The sequence below is a fragment of the Heteronotia binoei genome, chromosome 4 (assembly GCF_032191835.1).
Source record: "Heteronotia binoei isolate CCM8104 ecotype False Entrance Well chromosome 4, APGP_CSIRO_Hbin_v1, whole genome shotgun sequence".
NCBI classification, from domain to species: domain Eukaryota; kingdom Metazoa; phylum Chordata; class Lepidosauria; order Squamata; family Gekkonidae; genus Heteronotia; species Heteronotia binoei.
The window spans coordinates 7,009,414-7,027,233 of NC_083226.1; the positions used below are offsets into that span (position 1 = coordinate 7,009,414).

General features: G+C 48.0%; 1 protein-coding gene across 1 annotated transcript in view; it reads right to left on the reverse strand.

Moving 5' to 3' along the window:
- The window catches only part of DLG5 (discs large MAGUK scaffold protein 5), a 161,641-nt gene that overhangs the window by 101,866 nt on the left and 41,955 nt on the right, over window positions 1-17,820 (reverse strand). Inside the window, exons 2-3 of the mRNA XM_060236724.1 lie at window positions 15,759-15,827; window positions 3,261-3,429 (exon numbers count right to left, since the gene is read on the reverse strand). Coding sequence (XP_060092707.1) covers window positions 3,261-3,429; window positions 15,759-15,827 — 238 coding nt within the window. The remainder of the gene's footprint in view (window positions 1-3,260; window positions 3,430-15,758; window positions 15,828-17,820) is intronic.

The window sequence follows — 17,820 nt, forward strand, 5'->3', positions numbered from 1 at the left end:
GACTGTGGTGGTGAACTAGGAACTGCTTATGCTAGAACTGGGGTGGCCAAACTTGCTTAATGTAAGAGCCACATAGAATAAATGTCAGATGTCTGAGAGCCACAGGAAAGGAAGGAAGGCAAATACGTGGGGGGGGGGGAGAGGTGGAAATCAAGCAACTTTAACTTTAAATGCATTCTTCAAGCCAGCCAATGGGGTGGTGGGGGCTTTGAGAGCCACACAATATGTATGAAAGAGCCACATGTGGTTCCTGAGCCACAGTTTGGCCACCCCTGTGCTAGAATTTAGGAAGAGGGGTGTGAAAGTTTGAGCACGTGGTCACTGTTTTCACTGGCAGCAAAGAAAAAAGGGATCCCCAACAACAGACAAAGAGGGCTGCAAGAGTAAAGCCAATATGGTACAGCTACTACTTCATAGCTGATTGCTGGCACATATTACCATCAGGCTGCCTTATTTACTGAACAGCATCTCTTTGTAAGGTAACAGAGGATGCAACTAGACATCTTGGGGTCCTTGGGGATGCCACGGCGACTTTAGAGCTGAACTGGTACAGAATGCAGCTGGCCAACTGCTGCCAGGAACACATATTGCCCATTCTGGAAAAGCTACACTGGCTGTAAGTCTGTTTTCAGGTTCAACTCAGCGCGCTGGTTATGTCCTTGAAGTGCTTCAAGAGCTGGGCCTCACAATATTGAAAAGAACATCTTTGCTCTGGTAAGACCTCACTTCGAGTACTGTGTTTAGTTTTGGACGCCACATTTTAAGAAGGAATGGGTCCAGAGGAGGGCGACAAAGATGGTGAGGGGTCTGGAGACCAAGTCCTATGAGGAAAGGTTGAAGGAGATGGGCATGTTTAGCCTGGAGAGGAGGCAGCTGAGAGGTGATAGGATCACCATCTTCAAGTACTTGAAGGGCTGTCATAGAGAGGATGGGGTGAAATTGTTTTCTGTGGGCTCAGAAAGCAGGACCAGAACCAATGGGTTAAATAAATCAACAGTTTCTGGCTCAACGTTAGGAAGAACTTCCTGACAGTGAGAGTGGTTTCCCAGTCGAACAGGCTTCCTCGGGAGGTGGTGGGCTCTCCTTTCTTGGAGGTTTTTAAACAGAGGCTAGATGGCCATCTGACAGCGATGAGGATCCTGTGTATTTAGGGGGAGGGGTTTGTGAGTTTCCTGCATTGTGCAGGGGGTTGGACTAGATTACTCTGGAGGTCCCTTCCAGCTCTATGATGTTATGATCTCCTTTGATATATGTCCCTGTTTGCCAACTATTTTAATCAGGCAGCCATCTGTTGGCTACCTCACCAGTTAGGGTGGCCCTTCTGACATCAACCAGAACCCGGACCTTTTTTGTCGTGGCTCTGAGAAATGGGATGCCTAAGCAGGTGAGGAGGGTCCTTACCTTGGGGATCATCAGAAGGCGCTGCAAGGCCTGCCTGCTTGTGAGGGCTTGGGGGGGGGGGGTTGAATGGCAGCCATTTTTAAGGGGGGAGGATTTGGGGCTTGCTATTTTATCTTTGGTTTTAGGTGGAGATGTTTCAACTGTTTCGGTAAGCTGCCTTGAAATATTTTAATACATACACTGGAAAAAATGCTGATCATTACATGACTGGCCCAGATGCTCATTTCCTCGCCCTCTCATGGTAGCTATTTCAGCAGCTGAAAGGGTGCTGGGTTGGGGGAGTGCCAGGACATGCACTATAAGCCTGATTGGGCCCCCAAAGCATTTTGTAAAAGCCTGTGATCAATTCTAAAGTGGCAGCAAGGCCTCTTGGGACACTGTAACATCTGGCTGGACCAGAGAGAGAAAGAGAAGCTGCCTCCTCAGAAAAGAATGCTATTAATATTGCAATTAATCAGAATGTCTGACCAGACCAGCCTCACCTGTTCCTGTTTACAATGACAGCCATATTACTTAAGCAAAATGCCTAGTCCCACCCCAAGGAAGTGAGGAAATCTCCTCTCAGCTCCATCGGCACCTAGAAATGCCTGGAATACACAAGGATGACTGAGAGAATGCACGTAGAAGGCGCCAAGCATCCTGAAGCAATGCAGAGATGCAAAAAAATTATTTAGGATGTCAATCTTTGCTATCTACCACGTACCTGTCAGCTTGACATCTGTACCTGGAAAAGTTTTAGAACAAATCATCAAACAATCAATCCTGGAACATTTAGAATAGATGGCTGTGATTACGAAGAGCCAGTGTGGGTTTCTCAAGAACAAGTCATGTCAGACTTGTGGTGATGCAGCTGCAGGCTTTCTGGGAGGAAGCTAACATCCTGGATCCCTTCCAGTCCGGTTTCCGCCCTGTCCATGGGACAGAGACAGTGTTGGTTGCCTAGGTGCAGGGGTGGCCAAACTTGCTTAACGTAAGAGCCAGACAGAATAGACATCAGATGTTTGAGAGCCACAGGATATGAACGTCAGATGAAGGAAGGAAGGAAGGAAGGAAGGAAGGAAGGAAGGAAGGAAGGAAGGAAGGAAGGAAGGAAGGAAGGGAGGGAGGGAGGGAGGGAGGGAGGGAGGGAGGGAGGGAGGGAGGAAGGAAGGAAGGAAGGAAGGAAGGAAGGAAGGAAGGAAGGAAGGAAGGAAGGAAGGAAGGAAGGAAGGAAGGAAGGAAGGAAGGAAGGAAGGAAGGAAGGAAGGGGGGAGGGAGGGGGGAGGGAGGGAGGAAGGAGGGAGGGGAGGGAGGGAGGAAGGAGGGAGGGGAGGGAGGGAGGGAGGAAGGAAGGAAGGAAGGAAGGAAGGAGGGAGGAAGGAAGGAAGGAAGGAAGGAAGGAAGGAAGGAAGGAAGGAAGGAAGGAAGGAAGGAAGGAAGGAAGGAGGGAGGGAGGGAGGGGGGAGGGGAGGGAAGGAGGGAGGGAGGGAGGGAGGAAGGAAGGAAGGAAGGAAGGAAGGAAGGAAGGAAGGAAGGAAGGAAGGAAGGAAGGAAGGAAGGAAGGAGCAAGCTACTGGACTCAAATCTAGCTGTTCTATCACAGACCAACATGCCCACCCTCTGGACTTAGCTGAAATAAATTTCTCACTGAGGACAGACCAAATGGGGCTGTCCGGTAGAATTCTTCCTGCACCCAAATCTTTTAACATTTGAGCAAACAGGCTACAATGCACGTCTATTATGCAGGAAGTGCATTATCATGTTTTTGAAATTATGTTCACAAAAAGAGAGGAGGGAAGGTGATTTGTAGAATCTTAGGCCCAATGAAACCATGGCTAAGATTGCCAGAAGCAATCCCTCACAGGAGGCTAAATTTTTACCTGCAGTCATCGAAGGTTGACCCAGGAGAGGAAAGTGCAAGGCGCTTCCGCAATTCGTCCCGCTCACGGGTAACCTGGCGGAGCTGAAACAAAACCGTCTCCAGCTTCTCCTTCATCTGCCTCATATCGTCGACTGCAGGTGGAGGCGATGAGGTTTTGCCTGTCGTACCTGTGGACAAATAAAAAGTTGACAAAATAGAATCATAAGGGGTCTGGAAAACTTTTTAAACCATTTCTTTTCTAGAGGAGTTGGAAGCACAAAGGTAGGGTTCTCGTTTGCCTGCTTATGTTGGAGACCTTGCCCAGTCACCAATGCTCAGCTAATTGGTGAGCGAAAACTGGGGCCGAAGGGACAGAGGAGTGACCATCCTGAGGAGAAATATTAGAAAGAAAAATAAGGTCTCAGCAGCTTACAAAAAGTTTTGACCATAGAGTTCCTGACAATTCCTAGAGCTATCCGGAAGTGACATTGGTAGTTCTAAAAAGGTAAAGATCGTCCCCTGTGCAAGCACCAGTCGTTTCCGACTCTGGGGTGACGTCACATCATGACATTTTCACAGCAGACTTTTGACGGGGTGGTTTGCCATTGCCTTCCCCAGTCATCTACACTTTCCCCCCCAGCAAGCTGGGTACTCATTTTACTGCCCTCGGAAGGACGAGTCAACCTTGAGCCGGCTACCTGAACCCAGCTTCCACCGGGATCAAACTCAGGTCGTGAGCAGAGAGCTCGGACTTTACTACTGCAGCTTTACCACTCTGCACCACTGGCTGCAATAGGTAGTTCTAACAAACCTAGAAATCTTACTATAGAGTGTCTGGCAACTAGGACATCCCCCCCCCCCCCAGACAGGGGAGGGAGGGATTTACCAGAAGCAGGAGGGAGGCCCAGACTATGTTGCCAATCATGTAGTGACAACACTTCCTGCATGTACCAGAAGTGATGTCATTATGCTGTGAGGTCCCAGCAACACTGTGGCACTTTTACAAAAACTCTATGGCAAAAATGGCTTCTATCATAGTTGTTGCTCAAACACCAGGGCATCACGCTGATGTGACGATGTCACTTTCAGCATGACATCATCACATTGCTGGCAATGTAGCCTGGTAAGGCCTTCCCTCTGGTAAGCCCCCTCACCCCACCGGCCAGCTGGTCCTACCAATGACCCTCCTAAAGATTGTCTGGCACAATCATATTACTCGGGCAAGCCTTGTTAAACTAACCTATTCATACAAACAACAGAAACAGACATATACAGGATGATGTTCCAGATACTATCGTCAACACCACCCTCCTGCAAGCCTGGGTCTTCGAAACCACAATCAAACAAGGAAACTTCTGGCCCATGGGGCCCAATGTGGATATCATTCAACAATCATCAAACTAGCAAAAACAACTGAGCCCAGAACACTTTCTATTTAAACACCTTTGTCTCCATGGGTACCAGTCACTCCATGGATACCACTCGCACTACAGAGTACATCACACCGCCACAACTTGCTTACACTTAATGCTCAGATCAGAGCTGAAGCCAGTGTTGGTTTGCTAGCAAGCAGATGTATAGAAATGTATCAGGTTTTGCATAATAGTTTAAGCATTTTTAAGCATGCAACTAAAAATGGTGGTACACGAGGCACCTTGCATTTATACCCTGCTTTTGCTCCCAGTGAGGTCCCAAAAATGTTTGCAGCATTTCCTCCCCTCCTCATTATCCTCCCCACCACCATGTGAAGTAGGTTAGGCTGAGAGCGGCTATTAAGTTTCCATGCCAAACTGAGGATTCGAACCTGGAACTCCCGATTCTAGTTCTGCCTTGGTGAGGGTCACGATCCTGGAAGGGGGGCAAGAAAAACAGTGCCAATATGGGTAGGACATGCCAGAAGTGCACAACTTTTCATCCACAAGGCATCCAAAGGCCTTTCCAAAAAGATCATACCAAAAGTCTGGTTTAGGAAACGTTGCATACCAAGTCATACCAAGTCTGGTTTAGGAAATATTACAGCAAAATGGAATTAAAACATGGAAACGGGACAAACAGAGAACATCCAGTCTCCAGACCGCACATCTGTGTTTTCTGCTGTATTCTATGTGGCACTTACACTAAACAAGTTTGGCCACCCCTGTCCTAATGTTTGTTAAATATCAGGGGCACAGATTTTTTTTTTAAAGCATAAAAGTACTATGCAGTTGTCCCTTGTATCCCCACATCAGTGAGTCAGAGGGTCAATAGGTCATGATCAACCATGTCAAATACTGCTGTCAAATGAAGTAGTAACAGCAGCATTCGCCCACCTCAATCCAGACATCTATGAAGATAACATGCAAGGGCAACCAATGCTGTCTCCATCCCATGGCTGGGCGAAAGCTAGATTGGAATGGGTCCAGGGCCCAAGTGTCATCCAGGAAAGCTTGGAGCCGTTCCACTGCCACCCTCTCAACCACCTTGCCCAGAAATTGAAGGTCTGACACTGGATGATAGTTGGTCAGATATGAAGGATCTAAAGGTCTTTTCCTTAAGAGCAGCCATACTACTGCCTCCTTTAAACTTCCTGGAAAGACTCCTGTATCCAAAGACCAGTTTAGTACGTCTGCCAGGAGGACTTTTAAGCCACCACCACTGGTATGTATATTGTCACCCTGCTTATTTAATGTATATGCAGAGTACATCATGCGGAATGCCGGCCTGGATGAAGCACAAGCCGGAATTAAGATTGCCGGGAAAAACATCAACAACCTCAGATATGCAGATGACACCCCCATGGCGCAGAGTGGTAAAGCTGCAGTACTGCAGTCTGAACTCTGCTCACGACCTGAGTTCGCTCCCGGTGGAAGCTGGGTTCAGGTAGCCGGCTCCAGGTTGACTCACCCTTCCATCCTTCCGAGGTTGGTAAAATGAGTACCCAGCTTGCTGGGGGAAAAGTGTAGATGATTTACTCCATCCCATTAAAAAAGTCTGCCGTGAAAACATCATGATGCGACGTCACCCCAGAGTCGAAAACGACTGGTGCTTGCACAGGGGACTCTCTCGGCTTGACTTCGCGAACGAAGATTTAAGAAGGGTGCAGTAGTCCACATCTGCTGCAGGCTCGCTGGTGGCTGACAAGACCAATGCGGGACAGGCAGATCCGGCCACAGTGGCTGCAGGGAAAAGTCTGATTTGGGGTTGGTGCTGTAGCAGTGCGATTCTTCCTCAATCTCCTTTTGTCCTCAAGACCAGCTATGCGTGCGTTCTCAAAGGAAGAGACAGCCTGGTGGATGGTGTGCCTCCATGCTTTGCGATCTGAGGCTAGGTCAGACCACTGGTGATGGTTGATGCGACAGGTGCCAAGGGATTTTTTCAAGGAGTCCTTGTACCTCTTCTTTGGTGCCCCTCTATTTCGATGGCCGGTGGAAAGTTCGCCATACAGAGCAATCTTGGGAAGGCGGTGGTTTTCCATCCTAGAAATATGCCCTGCCCAGCGCAGCTGCGTCTTCAACAGCAGTGCCTCGATGCTTGTAACCTCCGCCCTCTTGAGGACTTCAGTGTTGGTCACAAAGTCACTCCAGTGGATGTTGAGGATGGTGCGAAGGCAGCGCTGATGAAAGCGCTCAAGGAGTCACAGGTGATGATGGTATAAAACCCACGATTCGGAGCCGTAGATGAGGGTTGTCATCACAACCGCTTTGTAAACATTGATCTTTGTGCCTTTTTTCAGATGCTTGTTGCTCCACACTCTTTTGTGCAGTCGGCCAAATGCATGGTTTGCCTTTGCCAGCCTGTTGTCAATCTCCTTGTCGATCTTGGCATCTGAGGAGATGATGCACCCCAGGTAGCTGAACTGCTGGACTGTCTTCAGAACTGATTCACCCACAGTGATGCAGGGAGGGTGATAATCTTCCTGGGGTGCAGGCTGGTGGAGAACTTCTGTCTTCTTCAGACTAACTTCTAGGCCGAATAGTTTGGCAGCCTCTGCAAAGCAGGACGTCATATGCTGCAGAGCTGATACCGAGTGGGAGACGAGTGCAGCGTCATCAGCAAACAGTAGCTTGCAGATAAGTTTTTCCATTGTCTTGGAGTGAGCCTTTAGTCGCCTCAGGTTCAACAGACTGCCATCGGTGCGATAGCGGATGTAGACACCATCGTCATCATCTAGATCTACTGCGGCTCTTTGAAGCATCATGCTAAAGAAGATCGTAAAGAGAGTTGGCGCGAGAACGCAGCCTTACTTTACACCTGTGCCTATTGGGAAGGGTTCCGAAAGGTCGTTGCAGTGTCTGTCTTGGCCTCGCTGGTCTTCATGTAGCTGGATGATCATGCTGAGGAACCTTGGGGGACATCCTAAACGTTTCAAGATTTGCCACAGGCCTTTCCTGCTAACAGTATCGAAAGCTTTGGTAAGGTCGACAAAGTCACATATAGACCCTTGTTCTGTTCCCTGCAGGGGACTACCTTTACCTTTTTACATCATGCAGGATGCCGGCCTGGATGAAGCACAAGCCGGAATTAAGATTGTCAGGAAAAACATCAACAACCTCAGATATGCAGATGACACACTCTAATGGCAAAAAGTGAGGAGGACCTAAAGAACCTCTTGTTGAGGGTGAAAGAGGAGAACACAAAAGTAGGCTTGAAACTCAACATAAAAAAAACTAAGATCATGGCATCTGGCCCCATCACACCTTGGCAAATAGAAGGGGAAGACATGGAAGTAGTGACAGACTTCACATTTCTAGGAGCCAAGATCACTGCAGATGGTAACTGTAGCCATGAAATTAAAAGACATTTGCTCCTTGGGAGGACAGCTATGATGAACCTGGGCAGTGTAATAAAAAGTAGAGACATCACCCTGCCAACAAAAGTCCGTATAGTCAAAGCAATGGTATTCCCAGTAGTAATGTATAGCTGTGAGAGCTGGACCATAAGGAAGGCCAAGCGCAGAAGAACAGATGCTTTTGAGATGTGGTGCTGGAGAAGACTATTGAGAGTCCCTTGGACTGCAAGAAGATCTAATCAGCCAGTCCTCAGGGAAATCAACCCTGACTGTTCCCTGGAAGGTCAGATGCTGAAGCTGAAGCTCAAATACTTTGGCCACCAAATGAGAAGGGAGAAGATCCTGATGCTGGGAAAGACAGAAGGCAAAAGAAGAAGGGGACGGCAAAAGAGGAGATGGCTGGACAGCGTTACTGATGCAACAAACATGAATTTGAGCAGACTTCGGAGGATGCTGGAAGACAGGAGAACCTGGTATGACTTAGCCCATGGGGTTGCAAATAGTTGGACTCAACTGTGCGACTGAACAAAAAACTGGCAGTGAGGAGAGAAAAAGGCGTAATTTCCCCTCCTCTTCCTTCTTCTCCCAACCTAATCCACAAAGATCTCAGGAGTCTAGAAATAATCTTCCCAAGGGTTGAAATGTAGTTCAGGAGAAGAAGATAAATTGAGGAAAAATCTGCATGCTGTTTCATAAAAACGTAAGAGAAGCTATGTTGGATCAGGCCAGAGGCCCATCCAGACCAACGCTGTGTGTCACACAGGGGCCATCAGGAGGTCCCACCAGCGGGGCCATTCAGGCCCATAGCTACAGTGGGGCCGGGGGGGGGGGCAGGCCACTCCATTCAACCCCGCCCCTTCCATCTGTATGACCACTCAACTGGAGGGCCTCCAATCTTCCCCTTTTGCTCACCGCCACTCGCTGTCACTCTGAACAAGTGCAGCACACTCCAACTGGGCCCTTGCAGTGGCTGGCCCTGCCCAGCGCTCTTGCCACAGGGACAGAACTTACGCCTGGGATCACCTCACCACGCCTGTGCAGAAAAGCGCCGGAAAAGAGAGAGACCCTCTAAGGGAACAGAAACAAGGCCCTGCTAGCTGGATCCTTGGTGTCCAGAGGCAGTGGGGGCCTTGGAATCTGAGGGGGGGGCAGTTCCTTGTGGAGGGCAAGAAGGAGGTTTTGCTTTTGCCTGGCCAGAGAGACTAGCAGGGAGGGGCTTCAGATCGGCACTGCGGGGCGGGGGAAGAAGCCTACGGGCAGCCAGATTCAAGCTCGTAGCTACAGAGGGGCCGGGGGGGGCAGGCTACTAAATTGAGGCCTCCCTTCCATCTATATGGCCCTCCTGGAAGGTTTACTGAGTTAGACAAATGGGGGGTGGGGTTGTCATTCACTTGAGAAGCAGAGAAAGTGTTTAGGGCCAAACTGGGTGGCCCTGTGCCCCCAAACAAAAAATGCTGCTGTGGTCCTCACCAAACATGAAATCTTGGCTATGGCCCTGGGGCCATTGCTGGTTCATTGTATACAACCCGTTGTGTGGTAATTTGAACAGCAATACATCGAAAGGTTAATAAATAAAGTCAACCAAACCAAACCAAGAATAGCACCAGCTTTTCCAGCTTAGTTCTGACAAAAAACAGCCTATTTGATTAGCAAGACTTCCAAAATAGATCTACAGCTGAATGAAGCTTCCCAACTGGGGGACGGACAATGAACACCCTCCCCAAAAATTCCTCATTGTATTGCCCCTTGATACAATCCAGAATAATCAAGAAGGTATTATCCACTTATTTTGCAGATTGAGGGGTTTCACAGCTGAGGTAATTTTCCTTCACAAGCACATCAAGAGAAGACAAGACTCACAGGATAAGACAAGGATGCTAAGAAAAGTTGAAGGCAACAGGAAAAGATGAAGACACAACAGGAGGCAGATGGACTCTCCGTAAGTCAGAAGTGACACAATGGCACTTAGTGCACACACAGGTGTGTCCTTGGGGCAGGGCATGGGAGGAAAGTGGTTTCCACAGGCTTCTCCCCACTTATAGAATCATATAGTTGGAAGGGACCTCCAGGGTCATCTAGTCCAACCCCCTGCACAGTGCAGGAAATTCACAAACCCCTCCCCCTAAATTCACAGGATCTTCATTGCTATCAGATGGCCATCTAGCCTCTATTGAAAAACCTCCAAGGAAGGAGAGCCCACCACCTCCCGAGGAAGCCTGTTCCACTGAGGAACCGCTCTAACGGTCAGGAAGTTCTTCCTAATGTTGAGCCGGAAACTCTTCTGACTTAATTTCAACCCATTGGTTCTGGTCCTACCTTCTGGGGCCACAGAAAACAATTCCACACCATCCTCAATACTTGAAGATGGTGATCCTATCACCTCTCAGCTACCTCCTTTCCAGGCTGAACATGCCCAGCTCCTTCAACCTTTCTTCACAGGACTTGGTCTCCAGACCCCTCACCAATCTTCGTCACCCTCCTCTGGACCTGTTCCAGCTTGTCTATATGCTTCTTAAAATGTGGTGCCCAAAACTGAACATAATACTCCAGCTGAGGTCTTACCAGAGCAGAGCAAAGCAACACCATTACGACACGTGATCTGGACACTAGGCTTCTGTCGATACAGCCCAAAATTGCACTTGCCTTTTTAGCCACAGCATCACACTGTTGACTCATGTTCAGCATATGGTCCACTAAGACCATACACTGAACATAAACCATGGCTAGCATTTGCTCTGCACTATGTCTCTGCCACCCCTCCATTTATGAAGATGTGAGCATTCTGAGTTTCTATAACAACAACAGGAATAGCACTGACAATTATTTGTTAAGTCAGTGAGCAGTGGGTGTCCATACAGCCAGTCTGTAGGGAAGAAGGCCAGTACATAATGCATTCCGTTGTCATCCTAGTATTGGATGGATGGCAACTGGATCGAGGCGGTGTGGCGGTGCTGATGTTACTAGACCTGTCAGCGGCATTTGATACAGTCGACCATCAGCTACTGATCCACCGCCTCGCCGACATAGGGGTTAGGGGGTTGGCCTTACAATGGCTTTCCTCCTTCCTCATGGGTCAGGGACAAAGGGTAGCGATTAGGGGTGAGCGGTCCCAGAGGCGCACACTAGATTGTGGGGTGCCTCAGGGAGCAGTTCTCTCCCCGATGTTATTTAACATCTATATGTGCCCCCTTGCCCAGATTGCCCGGAGGTTTGGGCTGGGTTGCCATCAATATGCAGATGACACCCAGCTCTATCTGCTAATGGACGGCCGGCCCGCCTCCGTCCCAGGGAATCTGGACCAGGCTTTACAGGCTGTTGCAACGTGGCTTAGGCTGAGTGGGCTGAAGCTGAACCCGGCGAAGACAGAGGTTCTCTGTGTGGGTCGTGGCGCTCTGGGGAAGGAAATATCTCTCCCGGCTTTCGACGGGGTGCTGCTGAAGGCGGCGCAACAGGTAAAGAGCTTGGGTGTTTTACTGGAGCCTTCACTATCAATGGAGGCCCAGATAACAGCCACTGCCAAGTCAGCATTTTTCCATCTGAGGCGGGCAAGGCAGTTGGCCCCTTTCCTAGAGCGTCAGGACCTAGCAACAGTGATCCATGCGACGGTCACCTCAAGGCTGGACTACTGTAACGCCCTCTACATGGGGCTGCCTTTGTGCTGGACCCGGAGGTTGCGGCTAGTGCAGAATGCGGCGGCCGGGCTGCTGCTAGGTTTCCCAAGGTGGGAGCATATACGGACGGGGCTACACGGACTGCACTGGCTGCCGATTGTATACCGGATCCAGTACAAAGTGCTGGTCATTACCTTTAAAGCCCTATATGGCTGAGGACTGACCTACCTGAGGGACCGTCTCTCCCCGTACGAGCCCCAGAGAGCACTGAGGTCAGTAGGAAAAAACAAACTGACCATCCCTGGGCCAAAATAAATTAAACTTCAGAATACCCGCACACGGGCCTTTTCCACCGCGGCCCCATACCTTTGGAATCAGCTCCCAGAGGAGGTGCGGGCCCTGCGGAACCTTGATCAGTTCCGCAGGGCCTGCAAGACCACCCTCTTCAAGCTGGCGTTCATGAACTGCTGAATTAGAGTTGTAACAAAGGAAAACGCCAAAACGGTTCGGTTTAGGGACCTTTGTCATTATTGTCAACTGACAGGGATAGCGTCAAAAACAACGTTGCTGTCAGATTTAGTAATGTTTTAATTAAGTATTGACTGGTTTTTAAATAATGTTAAACTAATGTTTTTATCCACCGTATTGTTTGCTTATGGATGTTGTTAGCCGCCCTGAGCCTGCTTCAGCGGGGGAGGGCGGGATATAAATAAAATATTATTATTATTATTATTATTATTATTATTATTATTATTATTATTATTAGCAAGCTGGACTGCTGGGGTTCATCACATTTGCACCCTAAAAGCAAACAGCCGACTGTGCCAAACTGTGTCTGCAACAGCCGCTGTGTGTAGAGGGAAAATGGTTCCTAAAAGATCGGCCCTCACAGACCTATGAAACATGCCTTTCTGTCTAGCCACCTGCACGCAAGGCCTGAAATTCTAACACAAAGGCTGCTAACTAAGTCAGCTTCAGGGTGCTGGCACACAGCAGCGAAAGCTTGTCCTTCAACAAATCAGCGTTCAAAAGGCCTTAGCTAAAAATCCAACACCTGGAGGGATGGAATTCTGTGCTAAATCATCTTGAACCTGTCATCTTGTGCTACCTAAACTGTCACACCGACATTAAATTCACCATCGGAAGAAGCCTACCACAATGCTGTCAACACCTTCTATGAACAAACTAAAAACGTTTAGTCTAAAAAAGCCTACAGGGAAGGAGGGAAGTATCCAAAACAAATAAGCAAAAACTCCACTTAATGCTAAAGGGCATACGTGAGTGGTGTATTTTAAGGACAATGTCAAAGCCATTAAGTTAGTTATTTAATGTCAAAGCCATTTAGGGGGTACACTTGGTATCTGAAGTGCAATAAGATCCCAAATACTGAAAAGTGGTAAATTAAAGAGAGGACAGTATTCCTGAATTAAACACTTAATCATAGAATCATAGAGTTGGAAGGGACCTCCAGGGTCATCTAGTCCAACCCCCTGCCCAATGCAGGAAATTCACAAGTGCCTCCCCCCTACACACCCACCCACTGACCAGAGTTCCCTTTAAGCTGAGCTAGGGTGAGCTGGCTCGCAGATTTTTAGCCTCCAGCTCACACATTTTTGTCTTAGCTCAGGAAGGAGGACCCCAGAGCACAATAATCTATGCAGTCGCTCACAACTTTAATACCAGTAGTTCACAAAGTAGAATTTTTGCTCACAAGACTCTGCAGCTTAGAGGGAACATTGCCACTGACCCCTGCTCCAAGCCCAGAAGATGTCAAAAAGAAAGAAGGGGGGAAAATTCTCCAGGATCCCTGGGAAAACTGTTAATGCAAAATAACAACTGGAATAGAACAACACTTAGAAAAGATAACAAAGTATCTATATTATGACTAAGTAATCAAATAGTAACAAACAGTATAAACACACAGCTATAAAGAGCCCATCCACCATTGTTCCGCGGGATACTGTCTCTTAAAGGGCCAACAATTCCATTTTTAATTCCAAGCTGCAGCTTCTGTAGATTTGAAAGTTCGTCTTGCTTGAGTTGTAAAGACTTCAATAACGTCGGAAAGAGACAGAACACTCACGGCAAAATAAATCCAAAAGAGACGGAGAGAACTCGCCACATCTAGAACTTGCTGGCGGTTTTGAAGCCTTCCTCGGCTCTCTTATAAGTAGACAGTTTTTCCACGGAGCCACAGTGTAAACATCAGTTAAACAAACTAAGCGTCATATCTTTTCTTCACTGCAAGAAGAAGAGCCTGTCGCAGTGAAGCAATGATGCTTAGTTTAAATAATCAGAATAATCAATTAAATAATCAGAATACCAAGCATATTTGACAAAGAAAACTTCCAAACAGAGGGAACCCTTCTCATATTTCTCATCTGCCAAGAAAACCTCCATGCCTGTCACAATCTTTAGTCTGCCTGACAGGAAATTCTGGGTCAGTTTTAATCTTAGCCTTCGATCTATGATGGCACCGGGTGCAAACTCTAAACCCATCGTAGGATTATTTTCCAACTTCAGCAACACAATAAATTAGCAATTTTAACACTGAGTTGGAACCGGGGGTGAATTTATCTTATTTAGTTATTTTAGTTTATTTCGTTATTTTTAGGTTTATCAGGCACAAAAATCAGGAATTTATGGTGGAGGCTACTCAAAAAGCTTTAGCTAGTCTGATAACAGACGGGCAATTTGGGGCAGTTGAGGGGCATCCCAAATCGAGACTGCTCTTTTTGAGCCATCCCAAATCCTCCAGATGCTCCTCCGTAAGCCATCCCCATACCGTTTGTGAGGCGGCTGGGTTTCTCCACATGGGAATGCACCTCAGATGCCGAATTCCTCTCTTTTTTCCCTGCAGGTCAAGCGCACAAGCGTTCTGAATGGTTTTATCGAAACAACAACAACAACAGGGAATGGCTTGGGGCAGCTTGGCAGATTCACACCACCAAGTTGTCTCGCTTGTGCCCTCCCCTGTCCAGATGGCGGGGAGGCGAATGGCGGACGACTCAAAGATTTGCTACCACTTTGAAAGTGGTAGCTTTTTGAGTTGGTCTCAGGAGCTGGGAGGACGGGGTGAGGACGGGAGGGGGATGGGCGGCAGATGTTGCCATCTGGAAAGATTTTTTGGGTCGATTTCAGAGGCGTCTCTGAGCGGACCCAAAGTGCTGGTCTGTAATCACCCCTACAGTCACAACCATAGGAAGGCCACAAGAGAAGCTATAGCTCAGGGCTGGCCAAACCACACTTTGTGAGCTGCGGGCAGCTCTCTCACATACTTTGTGTGGCTCACAAAGTGAAGGGGCCCCTCCCTCGCCCCCTCAGCTGGCCATCGGGCCCTGCTTCCCCCTTGTCCAAAGCTGCCAGATCAGGCACCGCTCTGGCAATGGTGGCTGCAGCGTCGCCAGTGTGTCAGAGTTCTCACCTTCCTTTCCCCTCTGGGGTTTCCTGGGTTGAAAGGCCAGCCACTGTAGGGCTCAGAGCGGGTCCTTCCTCCCCAGTGCTTCCCCTGTCTACCTTGGAAACTCAGTGAATGTCCAACAGTCTGGTCACTCTCTCTAAGTGACTCCATAGGGCTGTTGTGAGGTTAAACTGAAGGAGAGAACAATGTGTTTTGGGTTACAAACTGTCAAGTCCTTGCCACATTAACACTGTATTCTTTCTCCATCCTGTTCTGAAACACCTGCTATGCTGCTGAAAATGAAAGTATTTGGGTCTTCTAACAGTCTCTGTCTCTCAAGGTCATCACTATCCGTTAGAATGTTGTGCTAACGAATTCCATAGTGTGAGAATGTCTGCTTTGTGATGATTTAAAGTTTTGAACTTATTTTGCGCCAGAAGGTTAGGCACACATGTAACGGCTAACTGCTTCCATATTTATTTGCCTTCACTAGCCTCCCGCCTCAATTTCCTCACTGGCTTTGCCAGTGGTACTATCCTGTCTTACAATAAACACTAATCCTAAAGAAATGGAGAGTTGTTATTATTGAAGATAGTTGTGGACCTCACACAAACAGAGAGAAAAAGGTGTGCTATAAATACCTAAATACATACAGAAAGGTATCAACTATATATTTAGGTAACAAACGGCTCAAAGCAAACCAATCGGACCACTCCACAAACCCAGAGCATCACTTACCGGTACTGCTTAGAGAACTGCTACTTTCTGAGTCCGATGGCATTGTGGACAGGACACTGTAAGTTGACCCTAGAACAAAAGAGGGGGGAAATTAAGTTCCTTGACTGCTTTCTCCAAGGGCCTGTAGTCTGCAAGCAGTTGTGGCAAGACAAGGCTCTTCCACCACCTCCCCATCTCCTCTTCTGTAGTTCAGAATGCAACTGTAACAAAATATCGGTCAATTAAATAAAACAGGGTTCCCCCAATGCGGGGCCCGCACTTCTCCTGGAGCCTCCCAAGTGCTTTTTATTAAGTGGGAAGGCTGGGTGCATCTTTTGCCCAACAAGCCTTCTGACCGAATGTGCACATTAAAAAGGCATTCTGGTTAAACGGTTTATCCCTGAAATGTTAAAGAGTTACTCCTATTAAGGGGTAGAATTCTAGCAGGAGCTCCTTTGCACATTAGGCCACACATCCCTGATGTAGCCAATCCTCCAAGAGCTTACGAGGCTCTTTTTTGTAAGCTCTTGGAGGACTGGCTACATCAGAGGTGTGTGGCCTAATATGCAAAGGAGCTCCTGCTAGAATTCCACCCCTGCTCCTATTAGAGTTAGGTGTGACCTCACCCCCTGACATTTTGTGCTTGACTGCTACTCCTGCAGCTGCCATTCTACAGTTGGTTCCAACTTCTGTGGCAGTCATCACATTTGTGGTTGTGCCCGACACATTGTGGCAGAATTCCAAAGGTGCCCACAGCCTCCAAAAGATTGGGGACCCCCATTAAGAGAAGGTTTGTACTGAACAGTTAAGCTACCCAAAAAAAACTGGTAGCAGCCCATCCCACAGCTTTGGTTTATTTTTAAGTCTCCAGAGCCCTGGGAGCCAGGGGGGTGTGGAATCCCAGAGCTGGTCTGACCCATCTGCAGAAAGGACCCTGCGTCTCGCATACCTGCAGCTGTGGCAAAGTCTCTCCATCTAGTCTCTTGGAGCCTCCCCTGCAATGTCTGTTTCATTATTTATCTGCCTTATTGTGCTGCCAAACACATCTCTTGCCAAAACCTCAGTATTAAATGAATATCAGAGTATATTAGAGTGATTCCTCAGTGGAACAGGCTTCCTCAGGAGGTGGTGGGCTCTCCTTCCTTGGAGGTTTTTAAACAGAGGCTGGATGGCCATCTGACAGCAATGAAGATCATGCGAATTTAGGGGGATGGGTTTGTGAGTTTCCTGCATTGTGAAGGTTGGATTAGATTACCCTGGAGTCCCTTTCAATTCTATGAGTCTATGATTCTAAAACCACTAAAAGCTAAGGCTTTTTCATTTTCCCTAACCTGTTTCAGCCTGTGAGCACTTTTGGAATTCTGACACACTGTAGTGGGTGCAACCCAGTGCTCCCTCTAAACTGAGTTAACGTGAGCTAGCTCACAGTTTTTTATCCTCCAGCTCACACTTTTTTGTCTTAGCTCAGGGAAAATGGTCCCAGAGCAAACTAATTCATGCAGAACTTTAATGCCAATAGCTCACAAGGTAGAATTTTTGCTCACAGGACTTCACAGCTTAGAGGGAGTATTGGTGCAACCACAAAATGGCTGCCACAGGAGGTGGTGCCAGCCACAAAATGCGAGGGAGGGAGGTGATGCTTAAACTTTAATAGTAATTCTTCAGCATTTCAGTCACGACCTCTGCTTTACAGGATGCCTTTTAAGAAGAATGTGAAGTCCCTTGGGCTATGGCCACAGCTCTCCTGCAGCGTGATTTTTTTAAAATTTGCACAGCAAATCAGGTGTCCAACAGCCAATCAGAAGCCCTACTAGGCAAAAGCCCCACCCACTCTCTGAAAACATCTGATGGGCACCACAAAAGGTGTTAGTGGACACCACGATGCCCATGGGGTCTTCACTGGGGTCAGGGCTTTTTTTGTAGCAGGAACTCCTTTGCATATTAGGCCACACACCCCTGATGCAGCCAACCCTCCAAAAGCTTACAGGGCTCTTAGTACAGGGCCTACTGTAAACTCCAGGGGGATTGACTACATCAGGGGGTGTGGCCTAATATGCAAAGGAGTTCCTGCCACAAAAAAAGG